At 54.3% G+C, this 25,521-nt stretch overlaps 3 protein-coding genes across 7 annotated transcripts; 2 read left to right on the top strand and 1 right to left on the bottom strand.

The window, feature by feature from the left end:
* Positions 1–353: 353 nt before the first annotated feature.
* Positions 354–6,437, top strand: GNB3 (G protein subunit beta 3). Its single transcript, XM_036457964.2, has 10 exons — positions 354–370; positions 595–681; positions 940–978; positions 2,341–2,447; positions 2,525–2,588; positions 2,717–2,879; positions 2,975–3,041; positions 3,134–3,335; positions 4,561–4,777; positions 5,843–6,437. The coding sequence occupies exons 2-10, from the start codon at positions 625–627 to the stop codon at positions 5,947–5,949; spliced, it is 1,023 nt and encodes a 340-aa protein (XP_036313857.1). The 5' UTR covers positions 354–370; positions 595–624; the 3' UTR covers positions 5,950–6,437.
* A 2,801-nt stretch (positions 6,438–9,238) lies between these two features.
* Positions 9,239–11,557, bottom strand: CDCA3 (cell division cycle associated 3). Of its 2 annotated transcripts, XM_045587703.1 has the most exons (7): positions 11,237–11,557; positions 10,845–11,023; positions 10,501–10,630; positions 10,141–10,229; positions 9,942–10,041; positions 9,708–9,811; positions 9,239–9,588 (listed from the first exon to the last, which is right to left on the bottom strand). In XM_045587703.1, the coding sequence occupies exons 2-7, from the start codon at positions 10,965–10,967 to the stop codon at positions 9,433–9,435; spliced, it is 702 nt and encodes a 233-aa protein (XP_045443659.1). In that variant the 5' UTR covers positions 10,968–11,023; positions 11,237–11,557; the 3' UTR covers positions 9,239–9,432. The 2 variants fall into 2 exon arrangements, with proteins under 2 accessions (XP_045443659.1, XP_036313865.1); XM_036457972.2 differs by having other exon boundaries at positions 9,942–10,229; positions 11,237–11,391.
* Positions 11,558–11,928: 371 nt separating this feature from the next.
* On the top strand, positions 11,929–25,122 carry USP5 (ubiquitin specific peptidase 5). 4 transcript variants are annotated; one of them, XM_036457951.2, is made up of 20 exons: positions 11,929–12,265; positions 15,367–15,496; positions 15,743–15,811; positions 15,989–16,122; positions 16,245–16,390; positions 16,644–16,828; positions 17,277–17,371; positions 18,027–18,220; positions 18,738–18,809; positions 19,092–19,179; positions 19,299–19,424; positions 19,929–20,082; positions 20,228–20,402; positions 21,029–21,117; positions 22,156–22,347; positions 22,856–22,999; positions 23,076–23,221; positions 23,436–23,589; positions 23,842–23,926; positions 24,480–25,122. In XM_036457951.2, the coding sequence occupies exons 1-20, from the start codon at positions 12,056–12,058 to the stop codon at positions 24,571–24,573; spliced, it is 2,682 nt and encodes an 893-aa protein (XP_036313844.1). In that variant the 5' UTR covers positions 11,929–12,055; the 3' UTR covers positions 24,574–25,122. The 4 variants fall into 4 exon arrangements, with proteins under 4 accessions (XP_036313844.1, XP_036313846.1, XP_036313847.1 ...); XM_036457953.2 differs by having other exon boundaries at positions 11,930–12,265; positions 15,367–15,492; positions 15,745–15,811; XM_036457954.2 differs by having other exon boundaries at positions 11,932–12,265; positions 22,156–22,278.
* The last annotated feature ends 399 nt before the right edge of the window (positions 25,123–25,521 follow it).

The following is a 25,521-nucleotide window of genomic DNA, read 5'->3' on the forward strand; positions in this document are numbered from 1 at the left end:
TGCAGAGAGACCGATCGGGAAGCATCCCCCCCCCACACACACATCTCCCCCAGGGCTTGTTGTGGGGGGCTGCTCCTCCATAGCCCAGCACTCCTGCTCCTCCCCTCCCCCAGGCTGGGCCTGAGGCTCTGGAAGCCACACACCTCCTGTCCTCCTCCCCACCCCTGCCAGCTGATTTAATTTGCCTGACGTGGTTGTGGGCCCTCCTCTCCCCTGTCCGCGCCCACACCCCCCTCCCCAGAGCGGGGCCAGGCCAGGCCAGCTCCTCTGGCAGCGGAGCAGGGCAGGTGACGGCCGGCTGCGGCCGAGGGAGTGCGGAGGCGCTGGGAGCCGGAGCTGGGAGCCTGGGAGAGGCCCAGTCACAGCCCAAGTAAGAGGGAGCCGGCCTGGCTCTGCCCCTGGGCCCGGGGCTGTGGGGAAGGCGGGCAGGGCAGGGCTGGCTGCACAGGACTCCAGACATGGAGGGGCTCCCTGAGGAGGGGGTGGAGGCCACCTGCCAGCTCCCTATTTCCCAGAGTGGCCTCCAGCCCTCTTGAGTCTGGTGTGGGGTACGAGGCAGAGGGATCCCCTCTACCCACCGCATGTTCCTGGCAGGAGCCGGAGCGACCTCTCAACCTGTCCGCCATGGGGGAGATGGAGCAGCTGCGGCAGGAAGCGGAACAGCTCAAGAAGCAGATTGCAGTAACTCCAGCTCCTACCCGCCCACCGGGGACCCCCGAGGACGTAGAAATGGGGACCTGAGGGAGTGTGGCCTGGGGGGAAGGAGGTGGATTCCCTCCTGAGTGGCTCATGCCTTAGAGACCCCTGACCTGGAAGTCACCGGAGACTTTCTGCATCTCATATCTGAGAAGTGTCCAAACTGTAGATCCCCAAGCCTACCTAGCTCAGAGGCCCAGGCACCCCCCTCCCTGCCCCTCCCTAATGTCTGCTTCCCCTCAGGATGCCAGGAAGGCCTGCGCTGACATCACTCTGGCAGAGGTGAGACTCCTGTCCCCTGAGCAGGGCCTGAGGGGAGGGGAGCTCCCTGACCAGCCCAAGTCCTGGGGATGAGGAATAACACTAATTAGTTCAGCCAACAAACAGGGAGCGAGGTCTGCTCTGGGCAAGGGCCGGATTGGAGACTAAAGACAGGACACTGCCCTGCTGTCATCCCGTCATCCATAAAACAGAGGTGATCACACCCGCTCACACCGCAGGGGGGTGAGGGTGAAGGGAGGGACAGCACGTTGTAAGCCACGCACCCTTATAGGCTGCGTTACTAGTTGTCTGATCCTGCACTTCATCAATTCTAAGACGCACCCTTTCCCACATCTTTACACTTTTGAAATCAAGATGCATCCAACACGAGATGGTGCCTTACCATGGAAATGAGCAGCGTTTTTTTTCTTTCTCAGGGATGCATAAAAGCAAGGTGCTTCCTAGCGTTATTTGCACCGTAGATAGGATTAAATATCTTAGTAAGTATTTACTGAACACTTACCCTGAGCCAGACACTGAGCTAAGCTGCTTCAATCCCTGACTCCATTTTCACAACAATCCCACAAGGTAGGTGCGATAGACATTCACTGACAGATGAGGAGACAGGCCCGGAGAGGTCAAGTAATTTGATCAAGATACTAAAGCAGGGAAATGGCGAGTCCAATCTATTGGCCCGGGAGCCCCAGGCCAAGACCAGAAGCTGGAGAAACTTAAGGGGCCCAGGGCCGCACATGTCAGAAGCCGCAGTTCAAGGTCAGGGTGATACCTGGGCACCCAGTTACAGAGGTGGCTGTGCTACGGCGGTGTGTGTGTGGGCACCAGTATCTTCCTACATACGTGTTCCGTGGCTTCACATTTTGAAATTGGTCAAGGCGGGAGAATTACAGGATAGAATTTACCCTCCCTCCTCGCCTCGCCCTCCTCACCCCGCACTGGAGAGGGACTTGTTAAACACTTAGCAACATGCCACTGGTGGTCTGTCATCAGCCTAAGCCACTCCACAGCGGGGACTTACTTCCCTAAGGCTGGGCCTGACCCCCAACCCCACACAGATTGGTGGCTGTGGCACAGACATCTGGTCAAGGACCCTGCTCACCCTGGTTTTTCTTTTTAATAAAATTTTTAAATTGATTTTTTACAGAGAGGAAGGGAAAGGGATAGAGAGCTAGAAACATCGATAGAAAGAGAAACATTGATCAGCTGCCTCCTGCACACCCCCCACTGGGGATGTGCCCGCGACCAAGGTACATGCCCTGGACTGGAATCGAACCTGGGACCCTTCAGTCTGCAGGCTGACGCTCTATCCACTGAGCCAAACCGGTTTCGGCTCACCCTGGTTTCCTGTGCCCCCCTTTTCTGCAGCTTGTGTCTGGCCTAGAAGTCGTGGGACGAGTCCAGATGCGGACGAGACGTACGCTAAGGGGACACCTGGCCAAGATCTATGCCATGCACTGGGCCACGGACTCCAAGTGAGACCCGAGAGGTGCCGGAGGGTAGGGGAGGCAGGAAGGACAGGCTTGGGTGACACGGAGCGCCCTCTCCCCAGGTTGCTAGTCAGCGCCTCGCAAGACGGGAAGCTGATCGTGTGGGACACCTACACCACCAATAAGGTACCAGCCCCGCCTCCCGCCCTCCATCGTTCCGTCCTTTCTTGGGGACACTATGCCTACCCGCCTCTGCTCTCTCCACCCGGGAGCTCAGCCCAGGCCCTGCATCTGCTCCCCTTGCCCTCCCACAGGTCCACGCCATTCCTCTGCGCTCCTCCTGGGTCATGACCTGTGCCTATGCCCCATCGGGGAACTTTGTGGCATGTGGGGGGCTGGACAACATGTGTTCCATCTACAGCCTCAAATCCCGTGAGGGCAATGTCAAGGTCAGCCGGGAACTCTCTGGCCATACAGGTGAGAGCTTTCCTCTGTCCCACCCTGAGGGATTATGGCTGGCTGGCTGGCGGGCCGTGGCCCTGCAGCCAGGGCCCTGTCCTAACCTCCCCCAGGTTATCTCTCCTGCTGCCGCTTCCTGGACGACAACAGCATCGTGACCAGCTCCGGGGACACCACGTGGTGAGGACTGGCCCTGGGTGCGGGGCTGGGAGGCAGCTCGGGCCTGGCCTTTCTCGGTGACAGCCTCCCTCCCCCCACCCTCCTCCCTGCAGCGCTCTGTGGGATATTGAGACCGGGCAGCAGAAGACTGTGTTTGTGGGACACACAGGGGACTGCATGAGCCTGGCTGTGTCTCCCGACTTCAAGCTCTTCGTTTCGGGGGCCTGCGACGCCAGCGCCAAGCTCTGGGACGTGCGGGAGGGGACCTGCCGGCAGACGTTCACTGGCCACGAGTCGGACATCAACGCCATCTGTGTGAGCCCCCTCTGTGCGCCGGCTCCTGGGACCACCGCCCCACCCCTGCTTTCTAACTGTCCACTTCTAAATCATTTCACCTTACAGAAAAGTTATAACAAAAAGAGCTCCCATACTCACGGTTAACAGATTACCACACTTGTTTTATTCTTCGCTGTAGAGGAAGGGATGGAGGAATGGATGGATAAATGACTGACAGCTAGCTAGACACACACATGCGTACATCCCAACGTGGATATACATGGTGTTGTGTTTTTTTGTTGTCGTTAATCCTCACCCAAGGATATGTTTCCATTGATCTTTTTAGAGAGAGTGGGAGAGGGAAAGACAGAAATATCTATGTGAGAGAAACACATCGATTGGTTGCCTCCTGCACAGGGCCCGGTCCAGGGAGGAGCCTACAACTAAGGTACGTGCCCTTGACCGGAGTCAAATCCAGGACCCTCGGTCCATAGGCTGACGCTCTGTCCACTGAGCCAAACCAGCCAGGACTTCCCTTGTTTTGTTTTTTAGAGTTAGTTGCAGACATCATACCTCTTTACCCATTATATACTTCAACCAGGCTATTCTCTTACACAGCTACAGTATAGTTCTTTAAGTCAGGACATTTAACACTAATGTAGACACAGTAATATAGTCTGCAGTCTGTAGTCACCTCTCTCCAATTGTCTCAGAAAATATCCCTCACCGCAGTGGGGTTTTTTTCCCCTGCCAGAAACACGTATTGCATTTTCTTGCCACATCTTGGTTTCCTTTAAACTGGAACTGTTTTCCTACCTTTGTCTTGTATGGCAGTGACATTTGAAATAAGAGTACAGTACAAACCAGTTTTCTGTAGCCTTCCCCTCTGAGTGAGTCGGTCTGACATTTCCTCATGATGAGATTCAGGTTATGCATTTGTACTTGGCCCTGCTCCTGCACTCTGATCCGCCGAGTGTAGTGGGAAGAGACAGAGACAGCCTCCTCCCCCTCCCCCCGCCCCTTCCAGCCCTGTGATCCTGGGCAGGCTGCAGGCGCTCCCTCGGCCTCATGGGAATAATGCCAGTGTGTCAAGAGGAGCCAGTGCAGGGTGCGGGGGAGCCACCAGCAGGCATGAAGAGCAATGCCACGGCCTTGCTCGCTGAAGGCCAGGGGAGGGACATCCAGGGAGGCTGAGGGAGGCAGGAGCCAGGGAGAAGGCAGGAGAGGCAGCAGCACCTGACCCCATTGCCACCTGTGCCCTCAGTTCTTCCCCAGTGGCGAGGCCATCTGCACCGGCTCAGACGACGCCTCCTGCCGCCTGTTTGACCTGCGGGCAGACCAGGAGCTGACGGTCTACTCCCACGAGAGCATCATCTGCGGCATCACGTCCGTGGCCTTCTCCCTCAGCGGCCGCCTGCTCTTCGCGGGCTACGACGACTTCAACTGCAACGTCTGGGACTCCATGAAGGGCGAGCGTGTGGGTAAGGGTCCCCCTCCCGCCGGCTCCCCTCGTTGGGAAGGTACTGCTGTTCCCTGGTCGTTAGATAACGCTGAGCTCTGCCCCCAGAATTGAGTCCCTTCGGTTCCCAACGTAGGATCGTCTTCTCCGAAAGCAAAGTTGCTCTAAGAGCTTGCCCCACCGCGGCTCCTTCAGGTTGTGCCCAGCCCTGAGGACCTGAGTGTCCCGTCAGGTCGGGTTTCAGGGGCGGCCACACTGCCAGGAAAGGGCGGCCTCGGGGGACGATGCGATGAACAGGATCAAGGTCTAGAGCACATGTGTCAAACACAAGGCCCGCGGGCCAAATCCGTCCCGCCAGGCCTTGCTATGTGGCCCGCACCGCGCTGTCATCACTGCACTCCGCTGCGTTTCCATCACAATGACAGTTTATGACTGTTCAGTAAACCATTCGGCCCGCGATTTAGGCTGGATTTTAGATTTTGGCCCCTTCTCTGATTGAGTTCGACACCCCTAGTCTGGAGTGGCCTGAGGGCCCTGACCCCAAGCGAGGGGCTTATGGGACCAGCCTGGTCTGCAGCCGAGTCAGTGTGGCTTCTTCCCTTCAGACACATCAGGTGCTCCATGAAAATAACACTGGCCAGAGAGTCAGGGTCCGAATCCCAATTCTGTGGCTTATTTTCCGAGTGCCCTTTGGCAAGTCACTTCCCTCTAGGCCTCCGTCTCTTGGTTTGGAAACAAAGAAACTGCACAAAAGGGTTCCTTCCCCCGGTTTCCAGCGCCCGTCAAATGCCCCTTTCTTTTCCCATAGCACAGGGACACTGCCGGCCCTTTGCCATCTCTCCCTGCCCCTCCTCACCCCGGGCTCTTGGCAGAGACTGGCCTCAAGAGAAGCCGCACTGCTTAGGGCTAATCCTCTTTGGGTCTTCCCGTCTCCACCAGGGGGGCTGAAGTCGGAGCCCAGCCCACCTGACCTGGGATTCCTGACATGAGGAAATGTCAGATCGGCTGCACACGCTGATTTGGCACACACACACGCCCCGCCAAAACGGCATGTGCAGACCCGCTGACTCCTCGCCCTTCTCCTCAGGCATCCTCTCTGGGCATGACAACAGGGTCAGCTGCCTGGGGGTCACAGCTGACGGGATGGCGGTGGCCACCGGCTCCTGGGACAGCTTCCTGAAAATCTGGAACTGAGAAGGCTGGAGGAGGGGAGGTAAAAGGCCGTGAAGACACTCAGCTGCCCCTTGCTCGGCTCACTTTCTTCAAGGTTCCTTAAAGGCTTTCTCTTCTATCCCCCTGCTGCCGTTCCCACAAGCTTTCTCCCCTCGAGACCCGAGGGGAACACAGGGTGTGCCTCTGGGAGGCAGCATCCGAGCTGGGCAGAGCACCATCCCATCTCCTCCCGTGGTCTTCCCTCTCTGTGGTCCTCATAGTTTCTCCTTTAATAAGTAAGGACAGCAGACCCCTCCCCAGCTCTGGGCAGCCCAGCAGGCGTCAGTAGGAGGCTCCAGGCCTGAGGACTTCTCCTCCAGGCTACTACCTTTGTCCGGGGTAAAGACCTGGCCAGGGCGCTCGGCCCCGTGACTATGACTCTGGCACCACCAGGGTCCTGGCCCCCTTCTCCTTCATGCTTTCCCCTTTGCCTACCTTCCCCCGCCCCCTCTTCAAATCACCTGCAATAAAGTATAGCACCCTGTGATGTTTGGTTTCCACCCTACTTCTGTTTTAAAAAGATTCAGTTCCCATTTAAGTAATAAAATATTATAGGTACAAGTGATAAAGGTTGGGTACCAGATAGCTTGTGGATAGAAAAGTAGGGTAGAGGGAAAGGCTGGAGGTGGATTAGGAGAGAAGGTATTCACGAGGTGGCTTGGGTGTGCGTGCACAGCAGTTACCATAGCCTGCCCGTGGTGCGGACATGTGTGTTTGTATAGGAGGATTAGGTTGAGAAAGAGACTATACTAATAATAACCTAAGTGGTTGTCACTCCCTCACACTGTGATGCTCTCATGCTGTCACAATCCCACAATCCATCACCAGGAGGCTGTGTGTGCTGCGGGCGCATGTGGGTGGGTGGGGATTTGACGCAGTGTGAGTGACGCGGAGGCAGGATCCAGCGGCCACTCCGCATGGCCAGGCCTGGGGGTCCCGGGATCCCTGGCTCCAGCCTACCTCTTTGGGGCAATCCATTGAGGAGACCTGGATGGGTGGGCGGGGCCTACCTCTTTGGGGCAATTGACTGTGGGGCTCCTGCACTGTGAGAGGGCACAAGCCAGGCTGGGGAACCCTCCGCCCAGTGCACAAATTTCTTGCACCAGGCCTCTAGTCCTATAAAATAAAACCCTAATATGCTAATCGCCCAAACAGTGGAATGACCTGTTGCTATAATGCACAATAACCACCAGGGGACTTGGGGGCAGCTCCTGCGTTGAGCGTGTACCCCTCCCCCACACACACACAGAGGGAGGCAATCGGAGGCCAGTGGGCAACGCCAGGCCACCAACCAAGGTGGGTGCCAGTGTGTGTGTGGGTAGCCCAATCACCCTGCCCACGGTTTGCCCCACAGATCAGCCCTGTTCACCAGCCAGGCCTACGGATCCTACCTTATATATTGAGAACAATCTCTTAGATTTAAAAATTAAAACCTGGAAAGGGCCGAAACCGGTTTGGCTCAGTGGTAGAGAGAAATTTCTGCAGACTGAAATGTCCCAGGTTCGATTCCGGTCAAGGGCATGTACATTGGTTGCGGGCACATCTCCAGTAGGGGGTGTGCAAGAGGCAGCTGGTCGATGTTTCTCTCTCATCGATGTTTCTAGCTCTCTATCCCTCTCTCCTCCTCTCTGTGAAAAATCAATAAAATATATTAAAAAACAAACAAACAAACAAACAAAAAAACCTGGAAAGGCTTCTCTAACACTGAAAAAACAGGATGATGCAGCAACAACATGCATGGACTCTGGCTTGCACATTTTGTGGTCAGCCCTGATTCCGACACTTATAACTGTGTGACAAAGCCAAGTACTTTTCTCTGCTTCAGTTTTTCCACCCATAAGATGGGGAAAAGGGTACTACTGCCTCAGAAGGATCATGCTATGTGCTACTTTTTATAATCAGGGCAAAAAAAATGTAGCTGCCCATACAACAGCAAGATACCTTTCACCTGTATAAAAAGTATGGTCATTGGTGCACGCAGCATCCCAGATTTCAAGAGGGATGTCTGACTGCCGGTTTAGGCCTGATTGCCTAAACCCCGAGGGCACAGGCTAGGCTGAGGGACACACAAATGTTGTGTACTGGGCCTCTAGTCAGATTATAAAAGGCTTTGAATGTAAAGCTAATCTAGACTTTACCCTAAGGCCAATGGAAAACCATTGAAGAGCTTTGAGCAGAGTAATAATGTGATCAGCTAGGCTTCTCAGAAAGATGAACCAAGCAGCAAGTGTAGGTTGATGAAATGGAAGGAGGAGAGACAGGAGGGAATAAAGGCAATAGTAGGAGTCAGGTGGCAAGAAATTGCAAGAGCAATAGGACAGGAGGCACAAGAAAAGGGATGGGAAAGAAATTCAAGATACAGAATCACCAGGATTTAGTGACCAAGTGCTTGGATATGAGATATTAAGAGGGAAAGCCACGCCCTGGCTGGTGTGGCTCAGTTGCTTGGAGCGTAGTCCCATACACCAAAAGGTGGCGGGTATGAGGAGGCTTGAGAAGGGGAAGTAAAAGGCCATGAAGACACTCAGCTGCCCTTTCCCCTGCCCAATTCCCCTGCACATACCCAGGTTGCTGGTTTGATCCCTGGTCCTGATGGGGAACATGCTGTCAGGCATGTGCAAGAGGCGACTAATTGATGTTTTTTGCTCTCTCCCTTCCTCTCTAAAATCAATTAAGACTTTTTTTTTTTTAAATGTTTTAAGAAGCTGAGCCCATATGGCTTAGTTGTTGAGCACAGAGCTATGAACCATGTCATGGTCCGATTCCTGGTCCGGGTATATGCCAGGATTGCACTCAATCCCCAGTAGGGGGCGCAGGAGGCAGCCAATCAATGATTCTCTTATCATTGATGTTTTTATCTCTCCCGTTCCCTTCCTCCCTGAAATCAATAAAAATGTTTGTTAGGGTTTTTTGTTTCTTTGTTTTTAAACGAGGGAAAGAGAAATATCTTTTTGGGGAAAGATCACAAATTCAATTTTAAGACAAACTGATTTTGGAGTGCCTATGGGGCAGATGGATAAGGTCAGGGTTGGACAGAGAGACGGAAGTAATCAGAATAGAGGTAAGTAGTAGTTAATCCTTAGAAATGAAGATGGAGAGGAAAGAGCCTAGGACAGAATCCTAGTGAACACCAGAATTTAAGGGAGGTGCGTTGAGGAGACTGGAGGTACCGGTGCAGGGCACTCAGACCAGGAACCCAAGCTCCCCAGGCTGCCTTTCTACACGAAGACGACCCAGTGCAAGGTTTAAGTATAACAGCTAGCAGCATAACTTAAAACCACTTCCTTTAATTTACAAGAAACACATTATACACAAAGAAAGCCCAAGAAAGCTATTCGTTCCAGAGCTGGTAGTTTAGGGGGAGTCGAAGGACATGAATCTTTCCAGTCTCCCAGGGAAAGAAGAGGCCGAGGACTCGGAATATCGCTAGACCCTGGTGAACCCAGGGCTGGGGCCACCCCTGGCCTAGTTCTCTACCAAGGCAAAGTGCTGGTTTTCCTTGTCATGGTCCTGACCTTGCTCCCACGCTTGTCCTCCGCTTCTCAGAAGTCGTCCAGTTCCCAGAATGGCCCCTTCCTTTAGTTCCCTGACGTTTTCACTCAGGGAAGAAGGCCGCTTACCCTACAAAAGGCAGTATGCAAGTTGGGGGAGGGAGGGAGAGGGAAGAGGGAAGATAGGGTAAACAGCCTCCCACCTCTATGTTGGACATCCTAGGAACAGCCCTTACCCTCTCCCTTTACCTGGCGTAGTGTCAGAGTCCCAGGGGAGTTGTCATCCTGCAGGATGGTGAGGGGAGATCTCCCTAGTGCCTTGCCCTGTGGTTTCCGTCTATTTCGCTTAGAACCTAGGGTGGGTAAAGAGTTCAAGAAAGGAGCCAAAATTAGGGGCTTACAGTTCATTCCTCCTAAACTATCTGTAGACATCAGGACATCATTCCAACTTCTCTTCCTTATACTTGCCCTTAGGTTCTTTACCTGAAGATCTAGGCGTCTCAGGGTCTTTCGTGGGCTTGTCTGAGCCCTGGCTGGTCATAAGGGTTTCTGAGGGCTGTCCTGTTTCTTCCTCGGAAAACACCTGCTTGGAGGGGAGCTCAGTCTGTCTCCCATGAGGCATCTGGTCCTCAAGGGAACACTGGGTGCCCAGAGGCAAGTCCACATCAGAAGAGGAAGGTACCTCTAGAACAGGCTCTGGGGGAAGATTTGACTTGGGGGTTTCCGCCTCAAATTCTTCACTCAGCTCTTTCACCAGTGGGGTTGTGAGGTCTAGGGGAGAGACGTGAAGTGAGATAGGGACTCCCTGATACAAATTGTTCAGCACAGAAGAAGAAAAAAATAAAAGCCTTAGGAACCATGATGGGAGAGAAATTAAGAGGGAAATCAAGGTGAGAGAGAGCAAAATGTTGAGAAAAGAGTGAGATGGGTTCACAGGAGGAGGATAGAGGCTCCTTTAAGAAGGAGCCCTGAGAGGATGGCTTCATTGATCCAAGAATGCCAGCTGAAAACCTCATCAGAATTCCCTGGGCCCAACACTCACCTCCGCTGCTGGTCTTCATAGGCGTCCGCGCGATGCCAAGGGTAGGAGAGCGGGGATCTGAGTCCTCGGCCTGGTTGGGATCCTCCAGCTGTTTCCCGGATGCTAGGTTGGGCTGTGGAGAGCTTTCCACCTGTCAAGACCAAAGGCCATTAAAGTATGGGCCCTGACTCTTCTTCCCTCCCAGGTTTCCAGGCTTAGGCCAATGTTTCAGGCAGGAACTGCCAAGGCCTTCCGACATTCCGGGGAATGTAGAGGTAGGGAGTGGTGGCTCTCTTAAAATCAGATTAGGCAGAGGCCAAAGAATGCGGAGTTTCTCTTCCTACCCATAACGCGACCCAGAGTACCTGGATGGGAGTGCGCGTGATGCCGGCACTGGGTGAACGCGGGTCCGCCACTCGAGCCAGAAGCTTGTTGTGTGGCGGAGGCCGCGCCGGCGGCGTGACTGGAACGCTCTTGGCTGAGCCCATCTCAATCCGGAGGAAGAGGGTGGGGTAGGGCCCGGCCCGGGGCGAGGAGGGTATGCCTGTGAGAAGTGACTCAGGTCTCAGCCCTCACCGAAACCGTGTTCAACCTGGGACCCCAGACCACCCGATCTTCCCAGATCCCAGCTAAGGAATCCCCTGGCCGCTGGGCCAGAGGCCTCTGTGGGCACGGTGGCTGGTGCAGCTGACCAGGCGTCTCCTTCCGGGCCTGCAGAACCCTCTAACTAGCTCACTCATTTATTTAAATCACTTACCGGGCCCCAACTCCACTTGGGTGCACAACAAACAGCTGCAGCCTCAGTTCCCGAAGCTGACTTTCAAACCTCCCGCCACGCCCCCTGCCGTGACGCTATTGGCTGAGCTGACACGGGCTCCTATAGGCCTGCTCTGTGAGACCCGCCCACAGGGAGGGAAGCCATTGGGCTGAGAGGACGTCTATCATGGGAACCACGAGGTCAATGGGGAGCGGCTCGGCTCACCCAGCGGTGACGCCTCCTGGATAAAAGGGGAATTTTGTTCCTATTAGGGTGCAAATTGTCCATCGTGGAACTTTAAGGAGTGCCCGTCTTTGCTTTTGAGACCTTCAGCTTCAAAACCAAGTTATTTTATTTTTAAAAAATAGAAAAAGAGGTAGAATGATTATGCTATTACTATGTACAGATGCAGGCGGAGACAGAGTTGTGAAGGGTTTTTTGAGGCAAGAGAAATAGTAATCCGTAGAGGCTGGAGGCGTCATCAGTCACTAGACTCTAACCCGCTTACACTCCGCCTCATTAGGCAGACCCCTTCCAAATACCAAGTCTCCAGGAAAGTCTCTGATTTACACAACCGTCCGTTTCTGTTCCTCAATGGGAGGCAAGCGAAGGGACCGTAGCAGAGTCCCAGACTGCGAGCAGCGAAAACTCCGGGGCCCACCTCGCTGCCCGGCCCTGGAAGAGGGGGATTGGTCCTTTCGGCCATCGATTGCCTTGGAGGCGCTTTTCATTGGCTTTAGTCAAGAGTAGGGCAGAGGGCGGAGCACTAGGAGGCAGGCTCCGTCCAACTGCCATTCTCGCGCGTCTTCCCTGGAGCGCATGCACCTAACGAGTAGCGCTCATTGGACCGCCGGAGTACGGGGAGGGGGACTAGGAAAGGTGGGAGCTGCTCTGTGTGAAGGAGCTACTGCCGGTGTCATGGCGGAGCTGAGTGAGGAGGCGCTGCTGTCAGTATTACCGACGATCCGGGTCCCTAAGGCTGGAGACCGGGTCCACAAAGACGAGTGCGCCTTCTCCTTCGACACACCGGTAAGCCCATTCCCCACGTCCGCAGCGAGCACGACTTCCTTCCATAGCCCTGGTCATTCTGCCGGGGCCTTGCAAGGCTTGGGCTACCGCCTCCTTGCGGTGCACCATGGGACGTGTAGTCTCCCAGGCTACTCGCTGCCGTAGCTTTTAGTTAGCTGGAGCTGTCGGGTGACTACCGCCCCCGGAAGCCACCGCGCCCACTTCAGCCGCTCCCCGTCTCGTGAAGCACTGTGGGGATTGTAGTCGCTCTCTTCCCTCTGCCGTTCTAAGCTAGGGGCGCAACCCGATCATCGGACTACATCTCCCAAGTGGAGACCCGCGAAAGCCTGGGAGTTGGCCTTGCCTATCGCGCATGGTTCTCCGGGGTTTGTAGTCTCGTGTAGGAAGGATGGGGCGAACCCCCACTGTTCTGGGGCACGGTTGAGGTTGGAGGGTGGATGCTGCGGTTCCCAGGCGCCTCGTAGTCTGGAAGTGGCCGTGAGGAAGGCCGTTTCTGAGAAAGGCCGAGCTACGGAGCCTCCACCCGTGATTAATATGGACAGGGGGCGGGGAGGTGGGTCATTGGTGGTAGGGAGGGGTGGAAAGCTCTAGTCGTTTTCTTCTTGAAGATGAACCATTCCCTCGGCCCCCTCTTTCCCGCGCATCACAGAAAGCAGAGGGGACCCTTTTCAAAGTATTTTTAGGGAGAGGGTTTCTTTCTTACATGATACTAAGGCCTCTTTCCCATCCCATTGGCACTCTTGGCTAGTTAGACAAAGCCACCACCCACTCCATGCTTCACGTTATGCAGGCTCCACCCGGTACCTCCCTTCCTGCACTTCTCACTCTGTGTCAACCTCCAGCAGAGAGAGGCTCCGGCCCGGGCAGAGCCTGAGCTGAGAGGGCAGCAGCCTGGTTGGGATCCGCCCCCCTCAGCAGCCCTCCCCTCAAGCCTCTGGGCCCTGCCCTGGGTGTTCAGCCAGACCAGCTCATGGCCAGGAAAACTGCAAGTCAGAGTGGAAAGGATCATTAATGCAATGCTGAGTTATGGGAGCATGATCTAAAGCCAAGGGTAGGATCACCACTGATTTGTGGTTTGCTTGGTTTGCTAGGCTTTGAGCTTGACCTCAAACAATGTGCTGCTTCTCTACAGTCTGGCTTTGGTAAAGCTAAAGCTAAAAGAGGACTGCTCAGAGCAGAGCTCCAGGGTTCCCAATCCTTGGTGAAACCAGCATTTTTCATTTCTAACAGAGGAGTTTAATCCCTGCAGTTTCCTCATGCCCCCGGTTACCAGAGGCATGGCTTGGAGGCACCCACCATCTTTCTCAGGAGGAAAAGGTTTTTCTTAATTACCAACTGATGGTGGAAGTCAGTGGATTCCTCCTTAAACTCCTGTCTTTCTCCTAGTAACTGGTTTGAGTAATCCAAAAGGGATTTTGGTCATCTTATTACACTTTACTCCTCTCACCCCAAGCCAGGAGAGCTCTCGTGCGGCTGAGTTGCTTTGCTGAAGAACTTCCACCACATTTGATTATCTTCAAATTGGGTTCCTGGTAGAAAGAAAGCTTACGTGCCGAAACCAGTTTGGCTCAATGGATAGAGTGTTGGCCTGGAGACTGAAGGGTCCCAGGTTCGATTCCGGTCAAGGGCATGTACCTTGGTTGCGGGTATATCCCCAGTGGGGGGTGTGCAGGAGGCAGCTGATTGATGTTTCTCTCTCATCGATTTTTCGAACTCTCTATCCCTCTCCCTTCCTCTCTGTGGGGAGTCAATATTTTTTTAAAAAAGGAAAAATGAGAGTTTATGTGACCTGCCTGATGAAAAATGCTCTATTTGTTTACAACTATTATAATCCACACTGTTCTAGGGAGTGGAACACAATCTGTGGGATCAAGAACTGCCTTAGATGATGCCCTAATTTTACTGTGACAGCAGAGAATTTTTCAAGGCCACTGGGGCTTTTATTCCAGGAAGAAGATGCCTGCTGTTGCTCAAAACCTTGGATATAGGGGGTCTAAGGGAGGACGCTGTGTTGTCCCAATTTCCTTCTCCATCACTTGAGTCACAAAGGCCCTGGGAGACTTGCTCAGTGTGGGGGAAGCCCATCCCTCTCCCGTCAGCCGTGGCTAAGAGTGGACACCTGTCTTTCCGTGTTTTCTGCCTGGGGTATATGTGTTCTACCTGTCTCAGCAAGGGTTGCTAGGTTGTTCTGGAAAGGGGCTGGCTTTGAGGTTGGAGGTTGATGGGACTTCATTGAGGAATTAGTTACTGGTCAGAGGGGAGGTGACAGGGTGGCTGGGGAAGGACATGATCCCTGCCTGGCTGGGTCCACCGTTAGCTGTGAGCTGCACCCAGGCATTGTTCCCCTGGAGTCAGGCTCCAGCAGGAGAGGAGGGAGAAGACTCACTGTGGACCGGGTTCTACTACCTCGCAGAGTGTGGTGGAAGAAAGATCTGGTCTTGCTGGCATGCTCTGGGGTTAGATATGCTGTAAGAATCTGCTTGTCCAGTCTGGTAGTTTGGTAGGTTTTCTTTTTTCTTTCTTTTTTCTTTTTTTTAAATCTTTATTATTGAAAGTATTACATATGTCACCCTTTTTCTCCTGTTGACCCCCTCACCCTCACCCCAGGCCTTCACTACCCTGTTGTCTGTGTCCATGGGTTATGCATGTTGGTAGGTTTTCTTAATCCTGGAGATCAGGTGGGGTTTGTCATGTTGTCCTTGGTTTAGGTTCAGTGTCTGGCATACAGGTCTTGCCTCTCCAAGGAAGGACCCTGATCCCCTCTGAATGTTATTTCTGGTCCTGGAAGTCTAGGGTGTTTGGTCTCCTTTTATTTGGTCTCTGCGGTTGATTGGAGGGCTCCAACGAAGGAACGAGGAGGAAGAGGAATGGTGACTGATAGGTGTTCGGCTCCTGGTGTCCTTGTTGGCTGTTATCAAAGGATGGGGAGAACCTTAGCCATGTTCTGAGTACTAAGTAGGTAAATGTCTTACCAAGAGCCGCACCTTGTTAGAGAACAGAACCTTTCTTTGGAAACCAGAAGTTTTCGAGTCCCGGGTCTTCGTCTTCCCGCCTGGCCAGGCTTCATCCCCCGTGTTTCCTCCCTGCTTCTTGTCCTGCAGGAGTCTGAGGGTGGCCTCTACATTTGCATGAACACATTCCTGGGTTTCGGGAAACAGTATGTGGAGAGACATTTCAACAAGACGGGCCAGCGCGTCTACCTGCACCTCCGGCGGACCCGGCGCCCGGTAGGGACGGGGTGGGCTGGGCCTGGGGACATGCTGACACTTCCCACTGGGCCCCCACTTTGAATCTGTTCCGTTCTGACCTCTGTAGGCCTCAATTCCCCTCTCACCTGTTTCGGTTGGTATCCTTAAAACCCAGCACACGTGTATTAGCTCCATTCTGTTCTGAGATTAACTCATTGCATCCCATCCATTCACCCCATTTCTCCCTTACCTGGGCTCATTGCTGATCCTGCCCTTCCTGCCTCGTTGCAGAAAGAGGAGGACGCCACTGCAGGCACTGGAGACCCCCCACGGAAGAAGCCCACCCGGCTTGCTATTGGTGAGCGCCACCGTGGTCTCATTCTTCTCCTGAGCTGGTCTTGAACTGGGAAAGCCCCGAAGGAATGAGCCTGATGAGTGGGCCTTGAACTCTGGAAGGGACGGAGTCAATGCTGTGTCAGCGAAGGGACATCCACCTGTGGTCGTTGTCCTACTATTCTTGTTCCCTGTCTCCCAGGTGTCGAAGGCGGGTTTGACATCCACGAGGACAAGTTTGAGTACGATGAGGATGTGAAGATTGTCATTTTGCCGGATTACTTGGAGATTGCCCGGGATGGGTTGGGGGGACTGCCTGAGTTTGTCAGAGATCGGGTATGAACATTTTCCCACCCTCCCCGAGATTTTAGGGCGAGCACTGAGAAAGCTAAAGACCAAGTGCTAGCGGAGCTGGGGGCTGGGGGCTGGGCACTGTCTCTGACCCTCTCTCTCCCCAGGTGACCAGTGCAGTGGAGGCTCTGCTGTCGGCCGACTCGGCCTCCCGCAAGCAGGAGATCCAGGCCTGGGACGGGGAAGTACGGCAGGTGTCTAAGCATGCCTTCAACCTCAAGCAGCTGGACAACCCCGCTCGAATCCCGCCCTGGTGAGACCTGGCCCCTCGGCCTCGAGGCACAAGCCCCAGAGCAGAGCAGAGAGGCCAGCCTCCTGGGGATCTGGTGGGAGAGAGGGCCGGGAGCAGGACAGCTGGGGAGACGTGAGGAAGAACTAAACGTGGACGCCCAGAGCAGAGGAGGACGGAGAGCTCATGGATTGGCAGGGCCCAGGGAGTCCCCTTTCTCCTCCACTCTGAGATACCCCTGACCCGTACTGCAGCCCATATTTTTCTCCTGGGTTAGTGGCTGGAAGTGCTCCAAGTGTGACATGAGAGAAAACTTGTGGCTCAACCTGACCGATGGCTCCATCCTCTGCGGCCGACGCTACTTCGACGGCAGTGGGGGCAACAACCATGCAGCGGAGCACTACCGGGAGACAGGCTACCCGCTGGCGGTCAAACTGGGCACCATCACCCCCGCCGGCGCGGGTACTCCCCCCCAGCCACCTCCAGGCCGTGTCCTTCAGCTCTCACCGCTTTATTGGCGCAAATAAGCCATGAGTGCCTTCTCCTGACAAACCATGAAAATATCGCAGATAAGACTAAATCTCCAGTTACCTGTAAACCTCAGTCCTCTGTTTCTAGAAGTTGTTATTATTATTATTAGTATTATTATTATTATCCGATAAGTAAGCAACCCTCCCAACTCAGCTGACACTAGACGCTTATTCCTCGGGGTCACAATGAATTCAAACCCTCACCCTGTTTCACCCCATCTTTCCTGATAGCCATCCCCAGAAGGCTCAAGGGTGCCAAGAGGGTTATCCTACAGGCTCATCCTTCTATCCCATCAAGGCCCCTCAGGGCAGGGCGTGACATTGGTGGTCAGGCCAGTCCTGAGCCACCCCTGTGACACTGCCTCCGCCTCCTATCCTAGATGTGTTCTCGTATGATGAGGACGACATGGTCCTGGACCCCAACCTGGCTGAGCACCTGTCCCACTTTGGCATCAACATGCTGAGGATGCAAAAGGTACGATCCGTTCGGGCTTAGATTCTTCTTATTCCTGCCCATTAGGCCTTTCTTCCTTGCCCGGGGCGGAATTCTGGAGAGAGTTGCATTTGCCACAGTTATTCCAGGCCCCTGGATAAGTGGGCTTTGAAGAATTTTCTAGAATCATGTTCATTCATTGAGTACTCCTGAGTACCTAGTATGCGCTAGTCACTAATAAGGCAGGTGTGGTCCTTCCTTTCGACTAATAATATATATGGAAAGGCAGCCGTTGATCATACGCTCACACAAATAACTGAATCATTGAAAACTGTGTGTGGTACAAGAGATTGGAGGGAGCACCGCAGTTTGCCGCGGGGACCTGGCCTAGCCTGGGGCATCAGGGAAATTTCTCTGAGGAAGCCATTGCTGGAGTGGAGACCTGAGCGGTGAGGAGGGGTAACTTTGGAAAGGAAAAAAACGCTTCAGGCAGAGGATATCACGTTCATTCATTCCCTCAATCACGCCTCTGGAACAGTTGCTGTGGCCACCTGGACTTAGACTGGACGATGTCCAGCATGCCTCCACCGTTCAGCAGATCTAGGCTCCAGCTGGGTTTCATCCTAGATCTGTGACAGATCAGTGGGAAAACTAGGGCTGAGTCCCACCCCTTGTCTGAAGTGCCCCTTCCCTGCAGACGGACAAGACGATGACCGAGTTGGAGATCGATATGAACCAGCGCATTGGCGAATGGGAGCTGATCCAGGAGTCGGGTGTGTCACTGAAGCCCCTGTTCGGGCCCGGCTACACCGGCATCCGAAACCTGGGTAACAGCTGCTACCTCAACTCAGTGGTCCAGGTGCTCTTCAGCATCCCCGACTTCCAGAGGAAGTGAGTGGTGCCTCCCCCCAGCCCGGGCTCCGCACCCCCTACGCCCCAGCTCCGCTCTGGGGCACAGCTCTGGGGCACACAGCTCTCAGCTGCCCTCTGCACCATCGATTCCCAGTCACACACAAGCTCCACTGAGAGCAGAACACCAAATCCCAGGGCTCTCTGAGGCCCTGACCAACTCAAGGGTGAGCAGGTGGTCTTTATTTTAGGCGCATGACATCAGATAACATCTAACATGGACATGTAACCCTGGGGAAGAGGGGGGGACTGGGGACACTAAGGCTGAAGGAAGGCACATGCCTTCTCGACGGGGCTGGAAGGCTGCCTCAGTGCCCTGCCTACTGATGTAGCTGAGAAGGGAAGAAAGGCAGGCCCATGGAGAGAAATGGACTCCAAGGTTCAACCACGTAACTTCCCACTGTGGAGGGAGTCTGTCTGCTCAGCTGGCAGATAATTTCTCCCTTTTTGGCTGAGCCCAGACCAAAGCCCCTCCAACTCTCCTTTCCTTGACTCTTAGGTACGTGGATAAGCTGGAGAAGATCTTCCAGAATGCCCCGACGGACCCAACCCAGGACTTCAGCACCCAGGTGTATGTAGCCAGGTCCTATGTACGAAGCCCTGACTGCCTCCTCTCTCCTCCGTGGCCGCCTGGAGGGGGCAGCAGTTTAGCCCTGGCCGGTTAGGCGCTGTCAGATGATTGCCTTCTCGGCATGCTTACTGCCTTGAGATGGGAACCTGAGGTTTCCCACGTTTCACAGAGTTGTCTAAGGAGGGCTTCAGCCAGGATTGAGTTGGGGAGGAAGAGGGATAGCAGATGTCAGATTATCATGGGTTGACTAAAGCCAATTGGTTCTCTTGGGTGTTAACGTAGGGCCAAGCTGGGCCATGGCCTTCTCTCTGGAGAGTATTCCAAGCTGGCCCCGGAGTCCGGCAATGGGGAGCAGGTGTCAGAACACAAGGTGAGTCAAGGACGCTGTCCCTTTCAGGCTCTGGAATTATGGGAAAACTGAGGTCTGGGAGATGTCTCACTTGTTGGCCTCTGGAGCCTCAGCTAATTTGCTGCCCTGGCTCTGCCTAGGAAGTTCAAGATGGCATTGCCCCTCGGATGTTCAAGGCCCTCGTTGGCAAGGGTCACCCCGAGTTCTCCACCAACCGACAGCAGGATGCCCAAGAGTTCTTCCTTCACCTTATCAACATGGTGGAGGTAAGGGCTGAGAAGATGACAAGGGAGGGCACTCTTCCAAGTCCTCCCATTCACCTGCAAGTCACTCCCTCTCCCTTCTGCCCCCTCCCTGCCTGCCAGCCCCACCCAACCCCACCCCTGCACCTGGCAGTCTGCATGCACTGTGCCTTCCCTGTGGCAGCAATGACACCCAAGGAGAACAGTAGAGCCCAGCAGTGGTCCTTACTCTTGATGGGCTGCCTCATGAAGGATACACCCCAAAGAAAATGCTCTATATACTTCTTGCTTATCAGGAGGACTGCAAGCACACTCCAGTGCAGCCCCACAGTGCTGTGATGGGCCAGGATCGGGGGGGGGGGGGGGAGTAACTAGGGAAGGCCTCCACTCTGTTCCGGCATCCCTGCGCTCTCAGGGGTAGTCTCCCTCCCCCTCCCCTCTGCTGCCTCCCTAACCACCGAGGACCCTATTAGGCCCCCGTTTCAGTCCCTGGCTACCCAGACCTCCCCACCTGCCTCTCTCCCGTAGAGGAATTGCCGGAGTTCTGAAAATCCTAACGAGGTGTTCCGCTTCTTGGTGGAGGAAAAAATCAAGTGCCTGGCCACAGAGAAGGTGAAGTACACACAGAGAGTGGACTACATCATGCAGCTGCCTGTGCCCATGGACGCGGCCCTTAACAAAGGTAGGGGCTCTCAGCAGAGCTTGGTTAAAAAAAATAGCAAGACCATATACAGATGCGTGTCGGGCGGGACGCAGAGCCAGCAGGGCCAGGCGAGGAGGGAAAGGGCGTCACCCTCTGAAGGATCCACCACCAATTCTGTCACCAGAGGAGCTTCTGGAGTATGAGGAGAAGAAGCGGCAAGCCGAGGAGGAGAAGCTGCCACTGCCAGAGCTGGTTCGGGCCCAGGTGCCCTTCAGCTCCTGCCTGGAGGCCTACGGGGCCCCCGAGCAGGTGGACGACTTCTGGAGCACGGCTCTGCAGGCCAAGTCAGTAGCTGTCAAGTAAGTCCTGTTGGTCTGGGCTGAGGGTTTCGGGCCTCCGTCAGGGTGGTCCCTGAGATACCATCTGCCCCTTCCTCATTCTGTCGTTCCTTTTTTGGGTGGAATCTCAGAATTGCATCAGTGACTGGAATGGGAAACCAAGAGGCCCTGGGGGGAACCAAGAGGCTCCAGCAGGAGCAGACACAGACGATTACTACATATTCCTTGTCCTGGCCAACCCCTCCCTCTTCCTCATGGCACAGGGTCACTTTAGTCAGCTCTCCACTCCCTCGATCCTGGCAGGGCAGGCACTGAGTATCACTGGTGAACAGAGTGTGGGTTTCCAGCAAATGCTTTTACTTTTTGCCTAACTGTGTTGGCATGAGCTTGAGATCTGTAAGAGTGCTGTGGTCTCCAGAGACGTCAGCCACCCACCCCTGTGCTGCTCCTGTCAACAAGCCAGCCCTTGTCCTGGCTCCCGCCGCTCCGTTTGCAGATGCTCCGATGCCTGCCCAGGGCGAGATTAGAATATGGGGTATCTTCTGGGCTGTTAGGTCTTCTACCCGTGAGAGGCTGAACCCCAGGGTGGGGCTTTCAGGATAGAAGCTTGGGATTGTCTGGGTACCAGGACATTCTCTCTTCCCTAGGACCACACGATTTGCCTCATTCCCTGACTACCTGGTCATCCAGATCAAGAAGTTCACCTTCGGCTTAGACTGGGTACCCAAGAAACTGGGTATGATGGCTGGGACACGTGAGGGAGGTTAAGCAGAAAATGCTAGACAAAGAGGCCTTGGTATATGTAAACTAAGGTTTCTCTAACTTCCCTCTGAAAGAAGAAAGCATTACCTTAGATGTTTCAAAATGTGTCTAGTTTGAAAAGCACTGACTAAAAATATTAGACTTCTTTGTGATTTTTTTAATGTATTGATGTAAGAGAGAGAAACATTGGTTTGTTCTACTTATTTATGCATTCATTGGTTGCTTCGTCTAGATGCCCTGATCAGGGATCAAACCCACAACCTTGGCATATGGGGACGCCACTCTAACCAACTGAGCTACCTGGCCAGAGCCAAGACTTCTTTGATTTTAGTTATAATTTACAACCCAAAAACTCTTTGTAGTTTAAAAAAAAATTTTTTTTAATATATTTTATTGATTTTTTTACAGAGAGGAAGGGAGAGAGAGAGAGAGCTAGAAACGTCGATGAGAGAGAAACATCAACCAGCTGCCTCTTTTACACCCCCTACTGGGGATGTGCCCGCAACCAATGTACATGCCCCTGACCAGAATCAAACCTGGGACCTTTCAGTCCGCAGACCGATGCTCTACCACTGAGCCAAACCGGTTTTGGCCTGTAGTTTTACAATTTTTATTTTTACAGTTGTTAAGATGTTTTCATTTTAATAATCTGGAAATAATTAGTTCTCATGGACCTTACAGGCCCCTGGTGATTTTGAGAACTCTGATTTAACTTCATTTCCTAGATAAGCTGAGACTCACAGAAGTATAAAATCATCCTGTCCCACAAGTTGGAGGCCCTTCTTTGCCCGTAGTTCATTTGTGGTCTATCTAGGACTAGAATCCAGGTCTCCTGACTCCCAGGCCACAATTATTTTTATTACACCAGATCCCTAAGATTGGATTCTCTAAACAGCGTCATATTCCAGGGCAGTGCTAAGATATGGTGCCTGGGCTTGAGCGTCCAAAGTGCTTTTTCAGGGAGGGCCGCAGGGAGCACCTGTGTGACCTTTTCCTGCCGCTCCCATTACAGATGTGTCCATCGAGATGCCAGATGAGCTAGACATCTCCCAGTTGAGGGGTACAGGGCTGCAGCCTGGGGAGGAGGAGCTGCCTGACATTGCCCCACCCCTGGTCACTCCGGATGAGCCCAAAGGTAGCCTTGGTTTCTATGGCAACGAAGACGAAGACTCCTTCTGCTCCCCTCACTTCTCCTCTCCGACATGTTAGTGATTCTTTTTCCTGCCTGTCTCTCTCCCTTACTGATGGGGGTCTTCTCTGCCTGCCTCCCCACAGTCCTGTCCTCTGTGTTTCTCCTGTCCTCCCTTTCCAATTTCCTCCGCCCTGACCGGGGACCCACTGAAGCACTCCCAGCCACATTCTGTGTGTGGATGGTAGTAGTGTGGGCTAATTGCCTCCCTACCTTTGTCATCTATTGGTTAGGGGTGGGGGCTACCTGTCATATTCCAGAGAAAGGGCGCATTCTGTGAGACTGGGCAAGGAAGGGGACCCGTGGGGAATCTTCAGCTTTGGTCCGTGCCTTTAGGATATTGGACCCACGTTGTGTTATCTGTCGTTTCAGTTCTGGGATAAGGTGCCAGGCTGTGGAAGAAAAATGCATGGGATGGAGTGGTTGGGAGAGGGCTGGGGGCTGGCGTGTGGGGAAGAGGAGAAGGTGGAGCCAGTAGTGGCCCAAGGAGTCGGTCACTGTGCCCACGCTTCTCCCACCACAGCCCCCATGTTGGATGAGTCGGTCATCATCCAGCTGGTGGAGATGGGCTTCCCGATGGATGCCTGCCGCAAAGCTGTCTACTACACTGGCAACAGCGGCGCCGAGGCCGCCATGAACTGGGTCATGTCTCACATGGATGATCCAGGTAGGTGGGGCTGGGTAGCAGGGCCTGGCAGGGCCACCATCCTCCCCCAAACACTTCAACCCTTTCGCACCCACAGATTTTGCAAACCCCCTCATCCTGCCTGGCTCCAGCGGGCCTGGCTCCACCAGTGCGGCTACGGACCCCCCGTCGGAGGAGGGCGTGACCACCATCGTCTCCATGGGCTTCTCCCGGGACCAGGCCCTCAAAGCTCTGCGGGCCACGGTAGGGGGCTGCCCCTGCTCAGGACTGGGGCCTCTGGTGACAAAGGGGGTGGAAATGAGGTTCCATCCTTTATAAGCAAGACCGGGGACAGCCACCGTGGTATGGCCACGGCTCGCTCCACCCTTCGTGGCTGTGATGAAGGAGCTGAGGCTTTCCCTGGTGGTTTTCTTGCCCCCGAACTTGTTGGAAATGTAATGCCTTCCTCCTCTTCAAGAACAATAGTTTAGAACGGGCTGTGGACTGGATCTTCAGCCACATTGACGACCTAGACGCAGAAGCTGCCATGGACATCTCGGAGGGCCGCTCAGCTGCCGACTCCATCTCTGAGTCTGTGCCGGTGGGACCTAAAGTCCGGGACGGTTCTGGAAGTGAGTGTCCCCGGGAAAGAGGACAGTCTGCTCTACCAGAGCCTCATTCCAAGGCGGCTCTGCTCTCCTCGGGGCAGGAGCTTTTTCCTGAGACTTGACTCCTGATGGGATTCTAGGAGGCGGAGACAGACTTTGACCCAGTCCACGCCTGCACTCCCTGAATTTGAGCTGTTAGATGTGTCTTTGGGCTGTCAGTCACTCCAGGATCCCTTTCTCATTGTCTTCTCTCCCTCCCCTTCACTCCATCCCTAGAGTACCAGCTCTTTGCCTTCATCAGTCACATGGGCACCTCCACCATGTGTGGGCACTACGTCTGCCACATCAAGAAGGAAGGCAGGTGAGGGGCCACGGTGTGCGCTGGGAACGGGGGAGTGGTGGTGGAAGTGAGCAGGGCCATCCCGGAGACCCTTAGAGTAGGTAGAGAAGGTGAAGGACTGCCTGGTGGGGCCACAAATCCACCGGGGATGAGCGTGCCCGACCGCAAACATCAGACACACTACAGCCCTCTGGGCTGGGCCCGGCCTCTTGCTTTTGTAAGCAGTTTTAATGAGCATAACTATACTTATTTATGTATTATCTGTGCTGTAGAGCAGCTAATATTTTTTCAATGGCCTGCCAAACCTTCTGGCCCTTTACAGAGAAAGCTTGCCGATCCCTGCCTTATAGGAATGGGTTAGGGGTGGGGATGGCTGTAAGGATGCTTGAGGATCTGCAGACACCCAGCGGGGGAATTGGTCTTTGTCGGACAGGTAGCAGCTGGACTGTAGGTGCGGGGAGCTTTCCCCGCAGTCACCAGGATTGACACAGAGGCCAGGTCAGAGGAACCTGGTTGAAGCATTGTGGGCTGCTCAGTTTGTTCATCCTTTTCCACCTCTCCCCACCTTTCCCAGATGGGTGATCTACAATGACCAGAAAGTGTGTGCCTCTGAGAAGCCACCTAAGGACCTGGGCTACATCTACTTCTACCAGAGAATGGCCAGCTAAGAGCCTGTCCTGACCTTCACCGCGGAGGGCAGGGGCAGGCCACCGGGCATGAGGGAGAGGGGCTGGGAGTGGACTGCAGCTGCTGGCTCTGCACCCTTTTCCTTTTTGTCCCCTGCAGCAGGGAAGGAGCGCTAGGAGAAAGGCTGAGCAGAGTAGAGGGACGCTCAAGAGACTTTGGGGATAGAGCAGGAAGGGGATGGGAGGGTGTCTGCCTGTCTGTGAGGAGACTATGTTGCTTCCCCTCCCCCTGGGCCCTCGTTCCTCTGCTTCTCTAGTCCTGCCAGCTCCTGGTGTGGAAGGGGCTTATTTGTGTGTGAGTGTGTGTGTGTGTGCGTGTGCGTCGCTTTGTGCAGCCTCTTCCACCGAAGGGAGTGTCTCTGCTCCCCCTTCCCCTTTGTGTTTGCTCCCTGTGTGGTCAGGTCAGGAGGGATATGAGGGAAATGGGGACCCCCTCGCCCTCCTGCCTCAGTCTTTTCTCTACCCTGTCTCTTCCCTGTCCTCTGGAAAATGCCAAAACACATGATGTGAATAAAAGTACAATGGGTTAAACTGTGTCCTGTTTGAGACGGCGGCAGTTGTCTTCCCTGGGGCTAGCAGGAAGGCCCGCCCCTTCTGTAGGCAATTCTCTCCTTTTCAGTAGTTTTTGAAGCTCTTGGGAAACAGGGTGAGGTGTGTGCTAGAGGCTGTGAGATCTGAGGAACTGGCGTGGGGTGACAGAGCAAAAATGGGGCAAAAGCCCTTCCTTCCAGGCCCCTCACACTTCCTCCAGGAGCCCAAGTGGGTGCTCCCCGATGTCCCTAGTGGCCAAAGAGCCCTGGCCCCAGGCCTGCAGTCTTTCAGGCCTTGGCCAACCGGAGCAAGGCGTGGGATACTCCTGGGCGCCCTCGGGGTTCCGACGGCCTCTTTCTTAGCTGTGCCGTTTCTGTGCCAATGTGGGCGTCCCTCTCC

The sequence above is a fragment of the Pipistrellus kuhlii genome, unplaced genomic scaffold (genome assembly GCF_014108245.1).
Source record: "Pipistrellus kuhlii isolate mPipKuh1 unplaced genomic scaffold, mPipKuh1.p scaffold_m20_p_3, whole genome shotgun sequence".
Classification (NCBI taxonomy): Eukaryota; Metazoa; Chordata; class Mammalia; order Chiroptera; family Vespertilionidae; genus Pipistrellus; species Pipistrellus kuhlii.